Source organism: Physella acuta, unplaced genomic scaffold, assembly GCF_028476545.2.
Source record: "Physella acuta isolate Inbredline_101_S28 unplaced genomic scaffold, ASM2847654v3 ptg000741l, whole genome shotgun sequence".
In the NCBI taxonomy this organism is placed as follows: Eukaryota; Metazoa; Mollusca; class Gastropoda; family Physidae; genus Physella; species Physella acuta.
Genome location: NW_026732259.1, coordinates 367,610 through 388,938, shown reverse-complemented (window position 1 = coordinate 388,938; position 21,329 = coordinate 367,610). Strand labels below are relative to the sequence as shown.

Here is a 21,329-nt window from a genome sequence, read left to right as displayed (position 1 = left end):
GCCTTATCTGCCAGAGGGTTTGAACTCGAGACTTTTTTTTTCGAATTTATCACCCATGAGCTTTGCCGACTCGACAATGCTTCCATTATACCGTAATTAAGGATTACGTGTCAACTGGTTATGCGCCATTGAGGCAATTGACTCCGATTTCAGCCTGCTTTTCTATTTGGATTTGCTTCCAACCAAGAACAAACTACAAGGCAGCAGTTGTTTGATTTTGGAGTTGTCTCTCCTAGAAGAGTGGCTGTTCCCAGCTAACGAGCCTCATCTGCCTGAGGGTTCGAACTCGAGACTTTTCGGTTTAGCAACCATGAGCTTTACCGACTCGACCACGCCGTCCCCTGCACCCTTGACAAAAAATAGGAAGATCTGTCGACACGTTTTACCAGATATAAAACGTCTGCTTTGTTTTTATGTGCTCTACTTTTTTTGCCCTATTTGTCTTGGGCACAAACAGAAAAAGATATAATTGCTTTCACACACACATACAAAATCTTTCCTACGTTCATCATACGTTTTATAGATTTAAATTAAATGAAATATTTTTTCTCTCCGGTCGTTAGGTGGCGCTATGAAGCATTGTGGGCAACGTCGTTGTATTTGTAACAAAAACTAAGTTTAAAAAAATAGGGCATCAAACGGAGCCTCCATACACAGGGGAGATAAACCATTTGGAGACGTCCTAACACAAGGGAAGTAAGTCATTTCAATACGCCCTAACACGAATTACATAGATCTAGATCATTTCGAGGCGTCTCTATATATGGGAACTAGTCCTCCCCCCTCCCCCAATACTTCCCAAAAGAAGGATAACAAATTATTTGAGACTCGTCGACACGAGGGAAGTAACCCGCACCACGAAGCTCGTACAAAAGGGAAGTAAAAAATTCAAGACATCCTACTGTAAAGAAAATGAATAACACCTTATTACAAAGAAAGTAAAAAAAAATTTAAGACGCATTTGGCTATGGATAAATAAGGCCCTAATATAAGGCAAGTACATAATGCCTTAATGCAAGGGAAGTAAATCATCGCAGGCGTCATAACACAAATAAAAGAAATACTTTCCTGTCAACATTCAGATATGTCAATTTATTGCTGTGATCAATAACAGCACATATGTTGATGTTTGTGATATCTTCACTCAAGTAAAAAAACTGAATGTTCTGCTTATAACAGAATTGTTGAGTGTACAAAAATAGAAGTTCTGCTTATAACGGCATAGGTGAATATACGAGAAACTTAAGATTATGCTTATTACAGCAAACTAAAAAATATATCTTAAAAATTTGGAAGAAATAGTTTTGAAATACATATTTATAGCACTTTAGCTGTTCATTACTTAACAAAGTTCGCCCCGAAGTCCGTATATTGACGAGTTTGTTAAGCGTTCGAACTGGGGGTGCAAGCAATTTCCATGAAATTAACACTGTCTAACGGTAGCGTTTTCTCTATGAGTTTGTCAATCACTGTCAAGTCTATCGGAGCTTAGAGAAACAAATAGGGGAATGGGAATGGGGGGGGGGGGGGGGGGGGGAGGGGGAGGGGGAGAAAGGGGGAGAGGGAAGAGAGATGGAGGATAGCAAAATTAACTCCTGGCCAAAAATCCAAGACTCGCATTTTTCTTTCTTAGATTTTAATTAATGTTATTACATTTGCTGTCTTTTATGTACAATCCATGAAAAAAAAACAACTGTAAATTATCTCAAGATGAAAGAGACAAAGACAAATAGATCGATTAAACTAAAAAAAAAATAGATTGTCAACAACACAGTGCCTAGCTAACATAAATGGCCTTAAATCAAAAGTAAGTCACATTTCTCCATCAATTCTGTCCTGTTATTGACCCAATGGGCTACATGTTTGTTGTTGTTGACCCAATGGGCTACATGTTTGTTGTTGTTGACCCAATGGGCTACATGTTTGTTGTTGTTGTTGAGGCTGGCGAGCAGACGACTTTCAAAAAGACAGCTTGTCATAACTGGACAAACAATGACCCGGATGTGTGGCCTATATTTACATGGTCAGCAAGAAAAACAAAACACGTCAATATGGAGCACCCAAGTCATGTTTGGTCGAATAAGTCACATGATTCACGGAGCGATAAAACCGAAAAAGTACATTTTTTTACCGGCTGGGTATTTTTTAGTTGTATTTTTTTTTCGCCTTTTTCCTTTCAACGTTTCAGTAGATTTTTTTTGTCGCCGGCGGAGGTGTACTTTACAGCGATATAGGCACACCAGCGATGCTGCTTTACAGGGTGCTTACCAGAGGCGTAGCGACCCTTCCCGGCGCCCGGGGACAAACTTTTCGATTTGCACCCCCCCTCAAACTTTCGGTTTGCACCCCACTCAAAGTTTCGATTTGCACCCCCTCAACCTTTCAATTTATTTTTCCAACCCATTTTGGCGCCCCCTAAGGTCAGCGCCCGGGGACATATGTCCCCCCCCCCCGCCCCCCTACGCTACTGGTGCTTACTGTCTATAAGATGGGCGGGGTTCGATTATCACTGGTACAGAGTCCCCAACTTTACAGGCAGTAGGCATTGGATACAATCTAGTTAATCTAAGGGCAGAGAATTCTGTGATGACTTTCAGCGCCAGACGGTATGACGTGCATTAAAGTCAAACGCTTGAAGTCCATGAAAAATAAAGTGATAAATCCAAACGGATCCCCCCCCCCCCCACCCAGAAAAAAAACAAAAAAAAAACAAACAAACAAAACAAACGACACTGTTAAAAAAGAAGTGGACCTAAGATGAAAACTTAAGACACGATTAAAGGCAAGAGCCACCACGATCAGCAAAAGTTAAATTTTGTGTCAAGTAGAATTAAAATCAGTAAACATAACCGAAACAATACGCACATTTTGGCAGCATGAACAAAAGGAACGTGTACAAGATGTACCATGATTCCCCTACAGTAAACAAAGGAATGTGTACAAGATGTACCATGATTCCCCTACAGTAAACAAAGGAATGTGTACAAGATGTAGCATGATTCCCCTACAGTAAACAAAGGAATGTGTACAAGATGTACCATGATTCCCCTACAGTAAACAAAGGAATGTGTACAAGATGTACCATGATTCCCCTAGTGTAAACAAAATAATGTGTACAAGATGTACCATGATTCCCCTACAGTAAACAAAGGAATGTGTACAAGATGTACCATGATTCCCCTACAGTAAACAAAGGAATGTGTACAAGATGTACCATGATTCCCCTAGTGTAAACAAAGGAATGTGTACAAGATGTACCATGATTCCCCTAGTGTAAACAAAATAATGTGTACAAGATGTACCATGATTCCCCTACAGTAAACAAAGGAATGTGTACAAGATGTACCATGATTCCCCTAGTGTAAACAAAATAATGTGTACAAGATGTACAATGATTCCCCTAGTGTAAACAAAGGAATGTGTACAAGATGTACCATGATTCCCCTACAGTAAACAAAGGAATGTGTACAAGATGTAGCATGATTCCCCTACAGTTAACAAAGGAATGTGTACAAGATGTACAATGATTCCCCTAGTGTAAACAAAATAATGTGTACAAGATGTACCATGATTCCCCTAGTGTAAACAAAGGAATGTGTACAAGATGTACCATGATTCCCCTAGTGTAAACAAAATAATGTGTACAAGATGTACCATGATTCCCCTACAGTAAACAAAGGAATGTGTACAAGATGTACCATGATTCCCCTACAGTAAACAAAATAATGTGTACAAGATGTACCATGATTCCCCTAGTGTAAACAAAATAATGTGTACAAGATGTACCATGATTCCCCTAGTGTAAACAAAGGAATGTGTACAAGATGTACCATGATTCCCCTACAGTAAACAAAGGAATGTGTACAAGATGTACCATGATTCCCCTACAGTTAACAAAGGAATGTGTACAAGATGTACCATGATTCCCCTACAGTAAACAAAGGAATGTGTACAAGATGTACCATGATTCCCCTACAACAAACAAAATAATGTGTACAAGATGTACCATGATTCCCCTAGTGTAAACAAAGGAATGTGTACAAGATGTACCATGATTCCCCTACAGTAAACAAAGGAATGTGTACAAGATGTACCATGATTCCCCTACAACAAACAAAATAATGTGTACAAGATGTACCATGATTCCCCTAGTGTAAACAAAGGAATGTGTACAAGATGTACCATGATTCCCCTACAACAAACAAAATAATGTGTACAAGATGTACCATGATTCCCCTACAGTAAACAAAGGAATGTGTACAAGATGTACCATGATTCCCCTACAACAAACAAAATAATGTGTACAAGATGTACCATGATTCCCCTACAGTAAACAAAGGAATGTGTACAAGATGTACCATGATTCCCCTACAACAAACAAAATAATGTGTACAAGATGTACCATGATTCCCCTACAGTAAACAAAGGAATGTGTACAAGATGTAGCATGATTCCCCTACAGTAAACAAAGGAATGTGTACAAGATGTACCATGATTCCCCTACAGTAAACAAAGGAATGTGTACAAGATGTAGCATGATTCCCCTACAGTAAACAAAGGAATGTGTACAAGATGTACCATGATTCCCCTACAGTAAACAAAGGAATGTGTACAAGATGTACCATGATTCCCCTACAGTAAACAAAGGAATGTGTACAAGATGTACCATGATTCCCCTACAGTAAACAAAGGAATGTGTACAAGATGTACCATGATTCCCCTACAGTAAACAAAGGAATGTGTACAAGATGTAGCATGATTCCCCTACAGTAAACAAAGGAATGTGTACAAGATGTACCATGATTCCCCTACAGTAAACAAAGGAATGTGTACAAGATGTACCATGATTCCCCTACAGTAAACAAAGGAATGTGTACAAGATGTACCATGATTCCCCTAGTGTAAACAAAATAATGTGTACAAGATGTAGCATGATTCCCCTACAGTAAACAAAGGAATGTGTACAAGATGTACCATGATTCCCCTACAGTAAACAAAGGAATGTGTACAAGATGTACCATGATTCCCCTAGTGTAAACAAAATAATGTGTACAAGATGTACCATGATTCCCCTAGTGTAAACAAAGGAATGTGTACAAGATGTACCATGATTCCCCTACAGTAAACAAAATAATGTGTACAAGATGTACCATGATTCCCCTACAGTAAACAAAGGAATGTGTACAAGATGTACCATGATTCCCCTACAGTAAACAAAGGAATGTGTACAAGATGTACCATGATTCCCCTACAGTAAACAAAGGAATGTGTACAAGATGTACCATGATTCCCCTACAGTAAACAAAATAATGTGTACAAGATGTACCATGATTCCCCTACAGTTAACAAAGGAATGTGTACAAGATGTACCATGATTCCCCTACAGTAAACAAAGGAATGTGTACAAGATGTACCATGATTCCCATACAGTAAACAAAATAATGTGTACAAGATGTACCATGATTCCCCTACAGTAAACAAAATAATGTGTACAAGATGTACCATGATTCCCCTACAGTTAACAAAGGAATGTGTACAAGATGTACCATGATTCCCCTACAGTAAACAAAGGAATGTGTACAAGATGTACCATGATTCCCCTACAGTAAACAAAATAATGTGTACAAGATGTACCATGATTCCCCTACAGTTAACAAAATAATGTGTACAAGATGTACCATGATTCCCCTACAGTAAACAAAGGAATGTGTACAAGATGTACCATGATTCCCCTACAGTAAACAAAGGAATGTGTACAAGATGTAGCATGATTCCCCTACAGTAAACAAAGGAATGTGTACAAGATGTACCATGATTCCCCTACAGTAAACAAAGGAATGTGTACAAGATGTAGCATGATTCCCCTACAGTAAACAAAGGAATGTGTACAAGATGTACCATGATTCCCCTACAGTAAACAAAGGAATGTGTACAAGATGTAGCATGATTCCCCTACAGTAAACAAAGGAATGTGTACAAGATGTAGCATGATTCCCCTACAGTAAACAAAGGAATGTGTACAAGATGTACCATGATTCCCCTAGTGTAAACAAAATAATGTGTACAAGATGTACCACGATTCCCCTACAGTAAACAAAGGAATGTGTACAAGATGTACCATGATTCCCCTACAGTAAACAAAGGAATGTGTACAAGATGTACCATGATTCCCCTACAGTAAACAAAGGAATGTGTACAAGATGTACAATGATTCCCCTAGTGTAAACAAAGGAATGTGTACAAGATGTACCATGATTCCCCTACAGTAAACAAAGGAATGTGTACAAGATGTACCATGATTCCCCTAGTGTAAACAAAATAATGTGTACAAGATGTACCATGATTCCCCTACAGTAAACAAAGGAATGTGTACAAGATGTAGCATGATTCTCCTACAGTAAACAAAGGAATGTGTACAGTGTACAAGATGTAGCATGATTCCCCTACAGTAAACAAAAGGAATGTGTACAGTGTACAAGATGTAGCATGATTCTCCTACAGTAAACAAAGGAATGTGTACAGTGTGCAAGATGTAGCATGATTCCCCTACAGTAAACAAAGGAATGTGTACAGTGTACAAGATGTACCATGATTCCCCTACAGTAAACAAAGGAATGTGTACAGTGTACAAGATGTACCATGATTCCCCTACAGTAAACAAAGGAATGTGTACAGTGTACAAGATGTAGCATGATTCCCCTACAGTAAACAAAGGAATGTGTACAGTGTACAAGATGTAGCATGATTCTCCTACAGTAAACAAAGGAATGTGTACAGTGTACAAGATGTACCATGATCCCCCTACAGTAAACAAAGGAATGTGTACAGTGTACAAGATGTACCATGATTCCCCTACAGTAAACAAAGGAATGTGTACAGTGTACAAGATGTACCATGATTCCCCTAAACAAAGGAATGTGTACAGTGTACAAGATGTACCATGATTCCCCTACAGTAAACAAAGGAATGTGTACAGTGTACAAGATGTAGCATGATTCCCCTACAGTAAACAAAGGAATGTGTACAGTGTACAAGATGTAGCATGATTCCCCTACAGTAAACAAAGAAATGTGTACAGTGTACAAGATGTAGCATGATTCCCCTACAGTAAACAAAGGAATGTGTACAGTGTACAAGATGTACCATGATTCCCCTAAACAAAGGAATGTGTACAGTGTACAAGATGTACCATGATTCCCCTACAGTAAACAAAGGAATGTGTACAGTGTACAAGATGTAGCATGATTCCCCTACAGTAAACAAAGGAATGTGTACAGTGTACAAGATGTACCATGATTCCCCTACAGCTAACCAAACAAATCAAGACTGGACCACAAGACCGCAAGTAGTGAAATAAAAAAAAGTTTTCCTCAACGTTTTACCTTTTCTCACACCATGATGATCTGATTAAACCACGGCTGGGGCGGAAGATTAAAGACCACGTAACCATGGCAACCATTTGTCCACTAAACTTTATAACCAGACACACGCCTACGGTGCCTCATTAACTGGGATAATCTTTAAGTAATTAATTCCTTTATTTTAAACAATGACATTTTCACTAGCACGTCGCTACCTACAGCTTAAGACGGGGACTAAGTTTAGGGTTGGGTACACTGACTTAACAATGTTGCTACCATTCCATTATAGACGGACAATGCCCTCAACATCAGACAATGACATGCTATTGTCGCTACCATTCCGGACAATCACCCCAACATCACAAGTGTAGCGGCTATGATTAACCTAACCTTTGTTGTTAATCCCAAATCTTTAAAGCACTAACCCGATGATAAAGATGTCTACGTTTATCATAAGCCTCAGAATGTATAGTCTACCCTACCATATTTATGACGTAGCCTTTACTTTAACCGTAAACGCTTGAGGCCTTCCTTTAACCCCTAGGCTCATGGCTGGTAACCAAAAGTGTGTAACTGCTTCAGGTAGAAGGTTATTTGTTAGTGTGCTTGTAACAGCTACCTTAACCTTAAGCGTGTAAAAGTTACCTTAACCTCGTGGCTAGTAACAGCTACCTTAACCTTAATCTTGTAACACTGCAACAGTTACCTTAACCTTAAGCTTGTAACAGCTACCTTAACCCTAACGGTTTAACCTCGTGGCTAGTAACAGCTACCTTAACCTTAAGCTTGTAACAGCTACCTTAACCTTAAGCTTGTAACACTGTAACAGTTAACCATACCCTTGTAACAGCTACCTTAACCCTAATGGTTTAACAGCTAACCTCGTGGCTAGTACGTGACGCTGAACACAAATAGAAAAATGATTAGCAATCAATGGAGTCGCTGTGACGGGAATTACATTGACCTTATCTAAAGCTGTTTACAACCAAGATGACCACTTGGGACATTTAGGGCTGGTTATTTTTAACCATAGATGACATCACAAACTGCTATTTTTAGAACCTAGCCATGAGCGTATTTTGAGACACCACCATCGTAAACGACGACCAACTACTAACTACCATCACATACACAGACATTTACTTTAAAGGGCACAATACACACATAGAAGTTGTCCCTTAACGACATAATACACACATACAAGTTGCCCTTAACGTCACAACGTCACGTTCAAGATGTCCTTAACAATACAATACACACATACAAGTTATCCTTAAAGGGCACAATACACACATACAAGTTGTCCTTTAACAACACAATACACATACAAATTATCCTTAAAGTCATATTACACATCTGTCCTTCAATCCGTTTGGGAATAATGTTGACCTTTTATTTCCACCCACATTACGAATGAGAGGTTAACATTGATCAATCCTAGCTAAATAAATACAATTATCGCTGATGTAGACAATCACCCCCCCCCTCATCTAACTACTGGAACTCTGGCTCTCACACACCCATCCCCAACACTTTCCGGCTATTTGCCAGGTCCCCGGGGGGGGGGGGGTGGGGTCAAACGGGTTCGGCCAGTGACCACTACCACCCACACACACTGGACACAAGAACATTTGGGTGATAGAAGATTCCATTGATCCGGAGTTTGGGAACATACAATTTTCTAGCCCGTGGCATCGAACAGATTGATAAACTAATGCATGAGGGGGGTAGTTAGGGATGATATAGACCAACACCCTCTCAATAGAACTATACCTAGGTTACCTAGGTAGCTGGACACCCATATGACCTTGTAAAATGAAAGGTATAGCATATTGGTGTCTTACTTTATCTTATGATATTACCTGTTTATGGAACTGCTTTATAATTGTTACTTTATACAAGAATAATTTTGATTTATTGCATCAATATATTTATTATATGATAAATATATTGAATGTTTTCCTAACATTATCGTGATTGTATTAGAAACAGAAAAGAAATTAAAAGCACTAGGTAAAAACACTTCACAAATATACTGGTACAATTCTAAGAGAGTAGATTAAAAACACGTCACAAATATACTGGTACAATTCTAAGAGAGTAGATTAAAAACACGTCACAAATATACTGGTACAATTCTAAGAGAGTAGATTAAAAACACGTCACAAATAAAACTGGTACAATTCTAAGAGAGTAGATTAAAAACACGTCACAAATATACTGGTACAATTCTAAGAGAGTAGATTAAAAACACGTCACAAATATACTGGTACAATTCTAAGAGAGTAGATTAAAAACACGTCACAAATATACTGGTACAATTCTAAGAGAGTAGATTAAAAACACGTCACAAATATACTGGTACAATTCTAAGAGAGTAGATTAAAAACACGTCACAAATATACTGGTACAATTCTAAGAGAGTAGATTAAAAACACGTCACAAATATACTGGTACAATTCTAAGAGAGTAGATTAAAAACACGTCACAAATATACTGGTACAATTCTAAGAGAGTAGATTAAAAACACGTCACAAATATACTGGTACAATTCTAAGAGATTAGATTAAAAACACGTCACAAATATACTGGTACAATTCTAAGAGAGTAGATTAAAAACACGTCACAAATATACTGGTACAATTCTAAGAGAGTAGATTAAAAACACGTCACAAATATACTGGTACAATTCTAAGAGAGTAGATTAAAAACACGTCACAAATATACTGGTACAATTCTAAGAGAGTAGATTAAAAACACGTCACAAATATACTGGTACAATTCTAAGAGAGTAGATTAAAAACACGTCACAAATATACTGGTACAATTCTAAGAGAGTAGATTAAAAACACGTCACAAATATACTGGTACAATTCTAAGAGAGTAGATTAAAAACACGTCACAAATATACTGGTAAAATTCTAAGAGAGTAGATTAAAAACACGTCACAAATATACTGGTACAATTCTAAGAGAGTAGATTAAAAACATGTCACAAATATACTGGTACAATTCTAAGAGAGTAGATTAAAAACGCGTCAGAAATATGCTGGAACAATAATTCTAAAAGAGTAGATTAAAAACATGTCACAAAGATAAAGGAACAATTCTAAGAAAGTAGATTTAAAACATGTCATTAAGATACTGGAACAAATCTAAGAGATTAGATTTAAAACATGTTGCTAAGATACTGGAAAAATTCTTAGAGTGTAGATTAAAAACAGGTTACTAAGATACTGGAAAAAATTCTTAGAGAGTAGATTAAAAACTTGCCATTTAGATACTGGAACAATTTTAAGAGAGTAGATTTAAAACAAGTCACTTAGAAAGTGAATTATTTCTTACGGTCTAAGAAGAATCAGAGGTCATTGACCACAGAAGACAAAACCTGGAGGTTGAATTACATTTAAGGGTCGATACTACTAGTTTTGTGGTCCATACTGAAGTCGTGCTAGTGAAGATTTTATGACCACTGGGGGCAGGGGGGGGGGGTTGTTTATGTATAGTCAGCCTGAGGGTCTTCTAAAAAGGGAACGTTGACGTCATTCTTACAATAGCATCATGCCGCATTGATTCATTATTGGTGGGGTTATTTTTATGTTAACATTACTGTCAACAATAACTGGTGTAATGGTCATTATTGGTGGAGTTATTCTAATGTTTACATTACTGTCAACAATAATTTGTGTGATGGTCATTATTGGTGGAAATATTTTAATGATGGCAACTCTGAGATGTTGACATCAATTGTGTCCTCGTATTACAGATGTTCACATCACTTATGTGATGTTCATATAACTCATGCGATATCAACATTACGTATGTGATATTCCCATCACATATGTGACGTTCTACTCACAACAGTCTCACCTTTGTTGATGCTCTACTCACAACAATCTCACCTTTGTTGATGCACTACTCACAACAGTCTCACATTTGTTGATGCACTACTCACAACAATCTCACCTTTGTTGATGCACTACTCACAACAGTCTCACCTTTGTTGATGCTCTACTCACAACAGTCTCACCTTTGTTGATGCTCTACTCACAACAGTCTCACATTTGTTGATGCACTACTCACAACAGTCTCACCTTTGTTGATGCTCTACTCACAACAGTCTCACCTTTGTTGATGCTCTACTCACAACAGTCTCACATTTGTTGATGCTCTACTCACAACAGTCTCACATTTGTTGATGCACTACTCACAACAGTCTCACCTTTGTTGATGCTCTACTCACAACAGTCTCACCTTTGTTGATGCACTACTCACAACAGTCTCACATTTGTTGATGCACTACTCACAACAGTCTCACATTTGTTGATGCACTACTCACAACAGTCTCACATTTGTTGATGCACTACTCACAACAGTCTCACCTTTGTTGATGCTCTACTCACAACAGTCTCACATTTGTTGATGCACTACTCACAACAGTCTCACCTTTGTTGATGCACTACTCACAACAGTCTCACATTTGTTGATGCACTACTCACAACAGTCTCACCTTTGTTGATGCACTACTTACAACAGTCTCACCTTTGTTGATGCACTACTCACAACAATCTCACCTTTGTTGATGCACTTCTTACAACAGTCTCACCTTTGTTGATGCACTACTCACAACAATCTCACCTTTGTTGATGCACTTCTTACAACAGTCTCACCTTTGTTGATGCACTACTCACAACAATCTCACCTTTGTTGATGCACTACTTACAACAGTCTCACCTTTGTTGATGCACTAATTACAACACCCTCACCTTTGTTGATGCACTACTCACAACACCAAGAGACTCACCTTTGTTGATCCACCCCCTCCTCCCTTCCCTTTCTTAAACAGGTTGGGCGGGCCAACGGTGAAGTTGGCCGACCGTCTGATGGAGCCTCCCTGTTCGTTCAGAGCAGACGTGGGCAGGCCGGACGACCATGACCTTCCCCCAAACACCTGGAAGAGAAGAAAAGGCAAACGTTTCAACCTGGTGGCATACAAGACTGTCTTAAGAAAAGGCAAATGTTTCAACCTGGTGGCATATAAGACAGTCTTCTGAAAGTCAGTTGCCCTCAATCCAAGCAGTCGTACACAATACGTTAAGCCTCCTAAATCAACTCGGGTAAAATCACAGAACTAACGAAAATGTCACTATGAGTAAATTGATACATTAAGGAGATTATATTTTAACTTACATGGTATATAGATATGCATTTGGATGCTTAGGCATAAGTGAATATGCATGCGCATATATTTCAGGGTTTCTTTCAAGTATTTTTTTAGCGGGGGTGGAAGGGGGGGGGGGGGTCACTTGAAACTTCAATTTTTTTTCTCTAGTTCGTACGGGTGGGGGGCACTTCCCACCTCGAAAAGATGCATCAAAGAAACTCCTATGTGTTTGCGGATGTGAATGGTAATATTTTATATTAATACATATTTTTTATCAGGAGTTACCAGGGAGACATGTAAAAGATAAACGTATCAGGAGCATTGGGGGTCTTGTTTAGCAATGTCGGGTGGAGCTTACTGTCTTAACATCCTCCCCGGTAGTGTAGGCGCTTCAAGGATTTAATGTTCTGTATTCGAAACCTGCACTCATACACACGCTTTGGACCCCCTGTGTTAAATAATGATGCCAGACTACATATCAGAGAAAGCAAAAAAAAAAAGTAGGTTCTTTGCTTAATATTGACAGATTAAATAAGGCATCATCAAAGGAATGATCATTAGATTACAATTATTTCATTGTTGGCTTAGCTAAATAGAATTAAAATCACATGACCTAATTAAAGCTCCAGCGACGAGTGCCGGTCCGTGTAACGATTCATGGCAGACGTGTGCCGCTGTTGGAGACAGACTTGAGTTTTATTGGCGGGGTCCGCCCCGGTTCCATTATCTAAATCTTTATTGATTTCATAACTTGACCGATTTATTTCCAGAGCGCTGGCACCCCGCCAAAATTCTGGGATAAGGGGATGGGAGGGTGAGGTGGGGTAAGATGGACTTCATACAACGACATGCTGTGTGGGAGGGTGAGGTGGGGTAAGATGGACTTCATGTGGGAGGGTGAGGTGGGGTAAGATGGACGTCATGTAGGAGGGTGAGGTGGGGTAAGATGGACTTCATGTGGGAGGGTGAGGTGGGGTAAGATGGACTTCATGTGGGAGGGTGAGGTGGGGTAAGATGAACTTCATACGACATGTGGGAGGGGGGGGGGTGGGGTAAGATGGACTTCATACAACATGTGGGAGGGTGAGGTGGGGTAAGATGGACTTCATGTGGGAGGGTGAGGTGGGGTAAGATGGACTTCATGTGGGAGGGTGAGGTGGGGTAAGATGGACTTCATACGACATGTGGGAGGGGGAGGTGGGGTAAGATGGACTTCATGTGGGAGGGTGAGGTGGGGTAAGATGGACTTCATGTGGGAGGGTGAGGTGGGGTAATATGAACTTCATACGACATGTGGGAGGGGGAGGTGGGGTAAGATGGACTTCATACGACATGTGGGAGGGTGAGGTGGGGTAAGATGGACTTCATGTGGGAGGGTGAGGTGGGGTAAGATGGACTTCATGTGGGAGGGTGAGGTGGGGTAAGATGGACTTCATGTGGGAGGGTGAGGTGGGGTAAGATGGACTTTATGTGGGAGGGTGAGGTGGGGTAAGATGGACTTCATACAACATGTGGGAAGGGATGGGGAAGGTGGGGTAAGATGGGGTTCCATACGACAACGGTTTGAACTACTCTAAGTGTTCATGAATTGATCGTGGCGATATTGTCGTCTAGATTTCCATTACTGTTGAAATATATAAACCTACTATTTAAACTAGTCTAAGAATTAATGTATTTACAGCAGAATTCAATGTTAACGCTGAAATATAGACCAAAAAGTCTACTATTTAAACTAGTTCAGGTGTTCATGAATTGATCGTGGCGATATTGTAGTCTAGATTTCCATTAGTGTTGAAATATATAAAGCCTACTATTTAAACTAGTCTAGGAGTTCATGAACTGACTGGGCAGCAAAATTCCAGCAAATCAGGAGGACGGTCAGTGATTTGATTGTGTATAGGGCGATAACCTAAGGGAAGTAATCAGTCGAGCAGCCAATGACCTCCCCTGGCAGTAGTCTTCTGTCCACTAAAGAGATTGGGATACTTTAGCTTCCATTTGTCCACCACCAACCTCATTTACTGCTGATAGATATTCCAGACACGTATCTACCTCTGTTTAAATTGTTTTGTTTGGATTGGAAACAAAAGTTAAAAAAATAAAATAAAAATACGATCGCTATTTTAGGTATTGTAGTAATTTTGTTTTTAATCAAGTTGCATAAGAACTTTTAATAAAAGCGCCGTTTTTTGGAAAATGAGAAATATTACCCCATTTCGGGCAATAGAATAGTTGAAGTAGAGTTTTTTTAACGTTATTGTCAATACTGTGTACAGCTGTTATGTACCTGAGCTAGTGGTCAGTCCTTCGCTAGAGTTACCTGGGGTAACGGAGTGTTTAGTTCTCTCTGTTTTCTCATACAGAAATCACACATAGGCAGACAACAAAACAATAGACCCTTTAGTTAGAATTCAGTGTGAAATATTGGCAATCATCCCCACCCACCCCAGATATAACATTGTCTACCCGTCACTGCCGTTGTACCATCCACAAAAAAACACATGCCAGAAATTTGGTTTAGGTTAATGATGGACCTTGTCTAGACCCCCCCCCCCCCCCCCCCCCTCGGTCATCACCTACTAACGCCGTTATACCATCATTAACAAGAATATTGATGTAAGAAATTTGATCTAGGCTAATGAGGACCCCCTAGTCACCACTAAATGCCGTTGTACCATCATCATGGGTTGCTGAACTACATTTTAAACTGACGTAAAAAGCCTTTAAGAGTTAAAATATGTTGGGATTATATTTTTAACGCGGACATCCATAGTCGTTTTCAAGACAAATTCGATGCATGTCCTAATATCGATTCGTTCTAGTTGTTTAAAAAAACAAATTTAGTGCATGTTCTAATATTGATTCGTTGTAGTCGTTTTTAAAAACAAATTCAGTGCATGTTCTAATATTGATTCGTTGTAGTCGTTTTTAAAAACAAATTCAGTGCATGTTCTAATATTGATTCGTTGTAGTCGTTTTTAAAAAAATATTCAATACATGTTCTAATATTGATTAGTTGTAGTCATTTAAAAAAAAATTCAGTGAATGTTCTAAAATAGATTTGTTTTAGTAGTTTTAAAAAACAAATCTAGTCCATGTTCTAAAATTGATTACTTTTCAACAATTTTCCGAAACAAAAAAAAATAAGCAGACACTTGTATGGATACATTTGTCATTCTGATGTTCTTTGTTTCCTTCTTTAGATGCAGGTTGGTGCTCTGATCGTTCTAGGACTGAATGTTTTATGCTATGCAACAGGGGTCGGCGTGGTCGAGTCGGTAAAACTCATGGTTGCTTAACCGAAAAGTCTCGAGTTCGAACCCTCGGGCAGATGAGGCTCCTGCCTTGTAGTTTGTTCTTGATTGGACAAAAAAGAAAAGCAGGCTGAAATCGGAGTCAATGGCCTCAATGGCGCATAACCAGTTGACACGTATCCTTAATTGTGTTGGGGGATCCCTTCCAACACGAAAATTAAGAACGAAGAAGAAGAAAGAAGAAGCTATGCAACTATAAAGAAGTCCCAAAATACATAAACTATCTTAAACCGAAACATTGTTGAAAAAAAACAACTAACGAATTAAATTTTTTTTAAACAAGTACTTTAGGAGGGGGGGGGGGGGTGTGACAAGAACTCGATTTACTGATTTTTGTGGCTTGAGATGGGTTACAGACATTGTCCAGTATTCCTTCAATCCATGGTGTTTTGTTTTTTTTTGGGGGGGGGGGGGGGGGGGGGTCGGGCATGATTTACATACATAGTCCGGTACTTTAATCCTTGGTGTTGTGGGTGGGGAGGGGAGTGGCTAGGGCATGGTTTACAGACATTGTCCAGTATTGCATGAATCCAGCCACTGCTCTATGCTCAATGCTCTAGACAGAACCTTTTGTTTAGCGAGTCCCAAGCACGGACGTCAGAGAAGCTAGCTGGCCACAAGTCGCCACAGACATCTGGCCTGCCTGAGGCTCCAGCACTTGTGGGCCTTGATGCCACACATCATCGCTGTAGTGCTTGACACAGTTCTGGTCAATACCTGGGTCAAAGGTCAAGTTAAACGAGAGGTTTCTTGTTTTTAAATCACTTTAGTCTGACGTGTGTAAACTTAAGACAAGGCTCGATGACGTACGGGTGGACAGTGACAGACGTGTTTGTTGGTCCGACTTATGACAGAAGTGTTTGTTGGTCCGACTGTATGACAGACGTGTTTGTTGGTCCGACTATATGACAGACGTGTTTGTTGGTCCGACTGTATGACAGACGTGTTTGTTGGTCCGACTGTATGACAGACGTGTTTGTTGGTTCGACTGTATGACAGACGTGTTTGTTGGTCCGACTGTATGACAGACGTGTTTGTTGGTCCGACTGTATGACAGACGTGTTTGTTGGTCCGACTGTATGACAGACGTGTTTGTTGGTCCGACTTATGACAGACGTGTTTGTTGGTCCGACTGTATGACAGACGTGTTTGTAGGTCCGACTGTATGACAGACGTGTTTGTTGGTCCCATATCAACACACTGTATGACTGATGTGTTTGTATATCCCAGATCAACACACTGTATGACAGACGTGTTTGTTGGTCAGACTTTATGACAGACGTGTTTGTAGGTCCCACATCGACAGACTATGACAGACGTGTTTGTTGGTCCGACTTAAGACAGACGTGTTTGTTGGTCCGACTTATGACAGACGTGTTTGTTGGTCCGACTGTATGACAGACGTGTTTGTTGGTCCGCCTGTATGACAGACGTGTTTGTTGGTTCGACTGTATGACAGACGTGTTTGTTGGTCCGACTGTATGACAGACGTGTTTGTTGGTCCGACTGTATGACAGACGTGTTTGTTGGTCCGACTGTATGACAGACGTGTTTGTTGGTTCGACTGTGGGGTCATCCATAAATGACGTCACGCTTTTTTGGACGATTTTTACCTCCCCCCTCCCATCCGTGACACATCGTAACAAAAAGCCAGACCCACCCCCTTAAAATGACGTCACACAGCCTACTACCCCCACAAAATTGCAGTTGAATTTTTCTTAAAATACGATATTTTTCCAAAATCGCGTCTGAACTCTGTCAACATAGAGTATTTAAATCAATTCCTATAACAATGTATTAAAACAGTTTTGTAAAACGGGAAATAACGGCTACAACTACAACTCGTTTTCTAATACTGCTTTTTTATAATGCAAAAGTGTTACGTCACACCCTCTGAACCCCTCTCCCTCACCACTCCCCCTGATCACACACCGTCACAAAATTATGGACCCCCTCCCCTCTACGAGTGTGACGTCAATTATGGACGACCCCTGTATGACTGACGTGTTTGTAGGTCCAACTTATGACAGATGTGTTTGTATACCCGACATCAACACACTGTATGTTGTTGGACTAAAGTAGAAACAAAATTGTCTTTCGACTAGGCTGTTATAGCTGTCTTGTGTATTCACAACGGATGGGGGGGGGGGGGGGGGGTGAGGGAGGGAGTTGTAATGCTGGTTGGGAGGGGGGGGGGGTAAAAATATAGATGTATTTGCTCAGGACAATTTGTGAATTTTACGTTATTGAATGGGCGATATTAATAATGTTGTGGATAGTGATATCTGTAACAGACAGACTCTACTCCACCTGTCCCATTGAATTCAGCAGACAAGCCAGAATAGAAGCAGCCAAATATTGTCTCTATAGCTACAGGTTGCATAGAGTAACATGGGTCACATGTTTTAATATTAACTATTACAAGTCTCCTATTAAAGCTCCGGATAAAATGTAAATCCAGTGCGGTAAATAAAGTCACGTGATTTAAGCTCCGGATACGTCTAACTCATGCGATTAAACAGATACGATCCGGTGGCCTTATTTAGCCACTGACGCACCATTGCTGCTGGACTAGAGTCTGCTGATTGGTGCAAGACACGGGCTTCTAGAACTGGGGTCTCCCGGTAAGGTTTTTATGTCATGATTAGCTGGGGGGGGGGGGGGGGGAGAGGAGGAAGTGACGCACGTTACCCTAAAAATGTCGGCACGAAGTGCCAGGAGGGATGGAAATAGAGTGGAGCTTGGACAGTGGGCCTGGTCAGTGGGCCTGGTCAGTAGGTCTGGTCAGTAGGTCTGGTCAGTAGGTTTGGACAGTAGGTAAGGACAGTAGATGTGGACAGTAGGTGTGGACAGTAGGTCTGGTCAGTAGGTTTGGACAGTAGGTAAGGACAGTAGGTGTGGACAGTAGGTGTGGACAGTAGGTCTGGTCAGTAGGTGTGGACAGTAGGTGTGGACAGTAGGTGTGGACAGTAGGTCTGGACAGTAGGTGTGGACAGTAGGTGTGGACAGTAGGTGTGGACAGTAGGTGTGGACAGTAGGTCTGGTCAGTAGGACAGTAGGTCTGGACAGTAGGTGTGGACAGTAGGTCTGGTCAGTAGGACAGTAGGTGTGGACAGTAGGTGTGGACAGTAGGTGTGGACAGTAGGTGTGGACAGTAGGTGTGGACAGTAGGTGTGGACAGTAGGTGTGGACAGTAGGTCTGGACAGTAGGTGTGGACAGTAGGTAAGGACAGTAGGTGTGGACAGTAGGTCTGGACAGTAGGTAAGGACAGTAGGTCTGGACAGTAGGTGTGGACAGTAGGTGTGGACAGTAGGTGTGGACAGTAGGTGTGGACAGTAGGTCTGGACAGTAGGTGTGGACAGTAGGTCTGGTCAGTAGGACAGTAGGTATGGACAGTAGGTCTGGACAGTAGGTGTGGACAGTAGGTGTGGACAGTAGGTGTGGACAGTAGGTCTGGACAGTAGGTAAGGACAGTAGGTCTGGACAGTAGGTGTGGACAGTAGGTGTGGACAGTAGGTCTGGACAGTAGGTGTGGACAGTAGGTCTGGACAGTAGGTGTGGACAGTAGGTGTGGACAGTAGGTCTGGACAGTAGGTGTGGACAGTAGGTGTGGACAGTAGGTGTGGACAGTAGGACAGTAGGTCTGGACAGTAGGTGTGGACAGTAGGTCTGGTCAGTAGGACAGTAGATCTGGACAGTAGGTGTGGACAGTAGGTGTGGACAGTAGGTGTGGACAGTAGGTGTGGACAGTAGGTCTGGACAGTAGGTGTGGACAGTAGGTCTGGTCAGTAGGACAGTAGGTCTGGACAGTAGGTGTGGACAGTAGGTGTGGACAGTAGGTCTGGACAGTAGGTGTGGACAGTAGGTGTGGACAGTAGGACAGTAGGTCTGGACAGTAGGTGTGGACAGTAGGTGTGGACAGTAGGTCTGGTTAGTAGGACAGTAGGTGTGGACAGTAGGTCTGGACAGTAGGTCTGGTCAGTAGGTTTGGACAGTAGGTAAGGACAGTAGGTGTGGACAGTAGGTGTGGACAGTAGGTGTGGACAGTAGGTGTGGACAGTAGGTCTGGACAGTAGGACAGTAGGTCTGGACAGTAGGTGTGGACAGTAGGTGTGGACAGTAGGTCTGGACAGTAGGTGTGGACAGTAGGTCTGGGCAGTAGGTGTGGACAGTAGGTGTGGACAGTAGGACAGTAGGTCTGGACAGTAGGTGTGGACAGTAGGTCTGGTCAGTAGGACAGTAGGTATGGACAGTAGGTGTGGACAGTAGGTGTGGACAGTAGGACAGTAGGTCTGGACAGTAGGTGTGGACAGTAGGTCTGGTCAGTAGGACAGTAGGTATGGACAGTAGGTGTGGACAGTAGGTGTGGACAGTAGGTCTGGACAGTAGGTGTGGACAGTAGGTGTGGACAGTAGGTCTGGACAGTAGGTGTGGACAGTAGGTCTGGACAGTAGGTGTGGACAGTAGGTGTGGACAGTAGGTCTGGACAGTAGGTGTGGACAGTAGGTCTGGACAGTAGGACAGTAGGTGTGGACAGTAGGTGTGGACAGTAGGTCTGGACAGTAGGTGTGGACAGTAGGTGTGGACAGTAGGTCTGGACAGTAGGTGTGGACAGTAGGTCTGGACAGTAGGTGTGGACAGTAGGTCTGGACAGTAGGTCTGGACAGTAGGACAGTAGGTCTGGACAGTAGGTGTGGACAGTAGGTCTGGACAGTGGGCCTGGTCAATCGGTTTGGACAGTAAATATGGACAGTAGGACAGTAGATGTGGACGGCAGACCTGTACAGTAGGTCTGATCAGTATGCTTGAACAGTAAGCCTGGACAAGCAAGGTGATCAAAACAGCGTATTTCAAGCATGCTATATATATATATATAAATATATATATATATATATATATATATATATATATATATATATATATATATATATATACATATATATATATTCTAATATCAGTATGTATTATATGTCTGGAGTCTGTAAACGTACTTGAGTGTACCCATCCAGTTCTGATTGATACATAGTTTAGTTGGAGTAATGAAAGGCTTCCAAAAATAGCGCTGACTACTCTATCTTTTCACTTACCGAGGTCAGTGAAACAGAACAACTCTACTTCACCTACTTTATGGACAATCAGAAAAAAAATTTCAGCACAGATCTCATGTACTGTCCCCAACCCTTATAAAAAATAAAAAAAACGGACGTTATTAACAGGGCTTTGTTGGACCGTGTTAGTGAGGGTGGGGTGGGACCATGTTAGTGAGGGTGGGGTGGGACCATGTTAGTGAGGGTGGGGTGGGACCATGTTAGTGAGGGTGGGGTGGGACCATGTTAGTGACGGTGGGGTGGGACCATGTTAGTGACGGTGGGGTGGGACCATGTTAGTGACGGTGGGGCTGATATATTACCCGCACCAGCAGACAGTTATTTAACAAAATTATAGCTGGCTGAAGTTTAAAATTTGCGGTCAGAAAGGTGAAAAAGCCAG

General features: G+C 41.2%; 1 protein-coding gene across 1 annotated transcript in view; it reads right to left on the bottom strand.

Annotated features, from left to right (window-relative positions):
• LOC131950168 (uncharacterized) overlaps positions 1-21,329 on the bottom strand; it is a 238,073-nt gene that overhangs the window by 25,347 nt on the left and 191,397 nt on the right. The window contains exon 22 of the mRNA XM_059312221.1: positions 12,165-12,311. Within this exon, the coding sequence (XP_059168204.1) occupies positions 12,165-12,311 (147 nt within the window). The remainder of the gene's footprint in view (positions 1-12,164; positions 12,312-21,329) is intronic.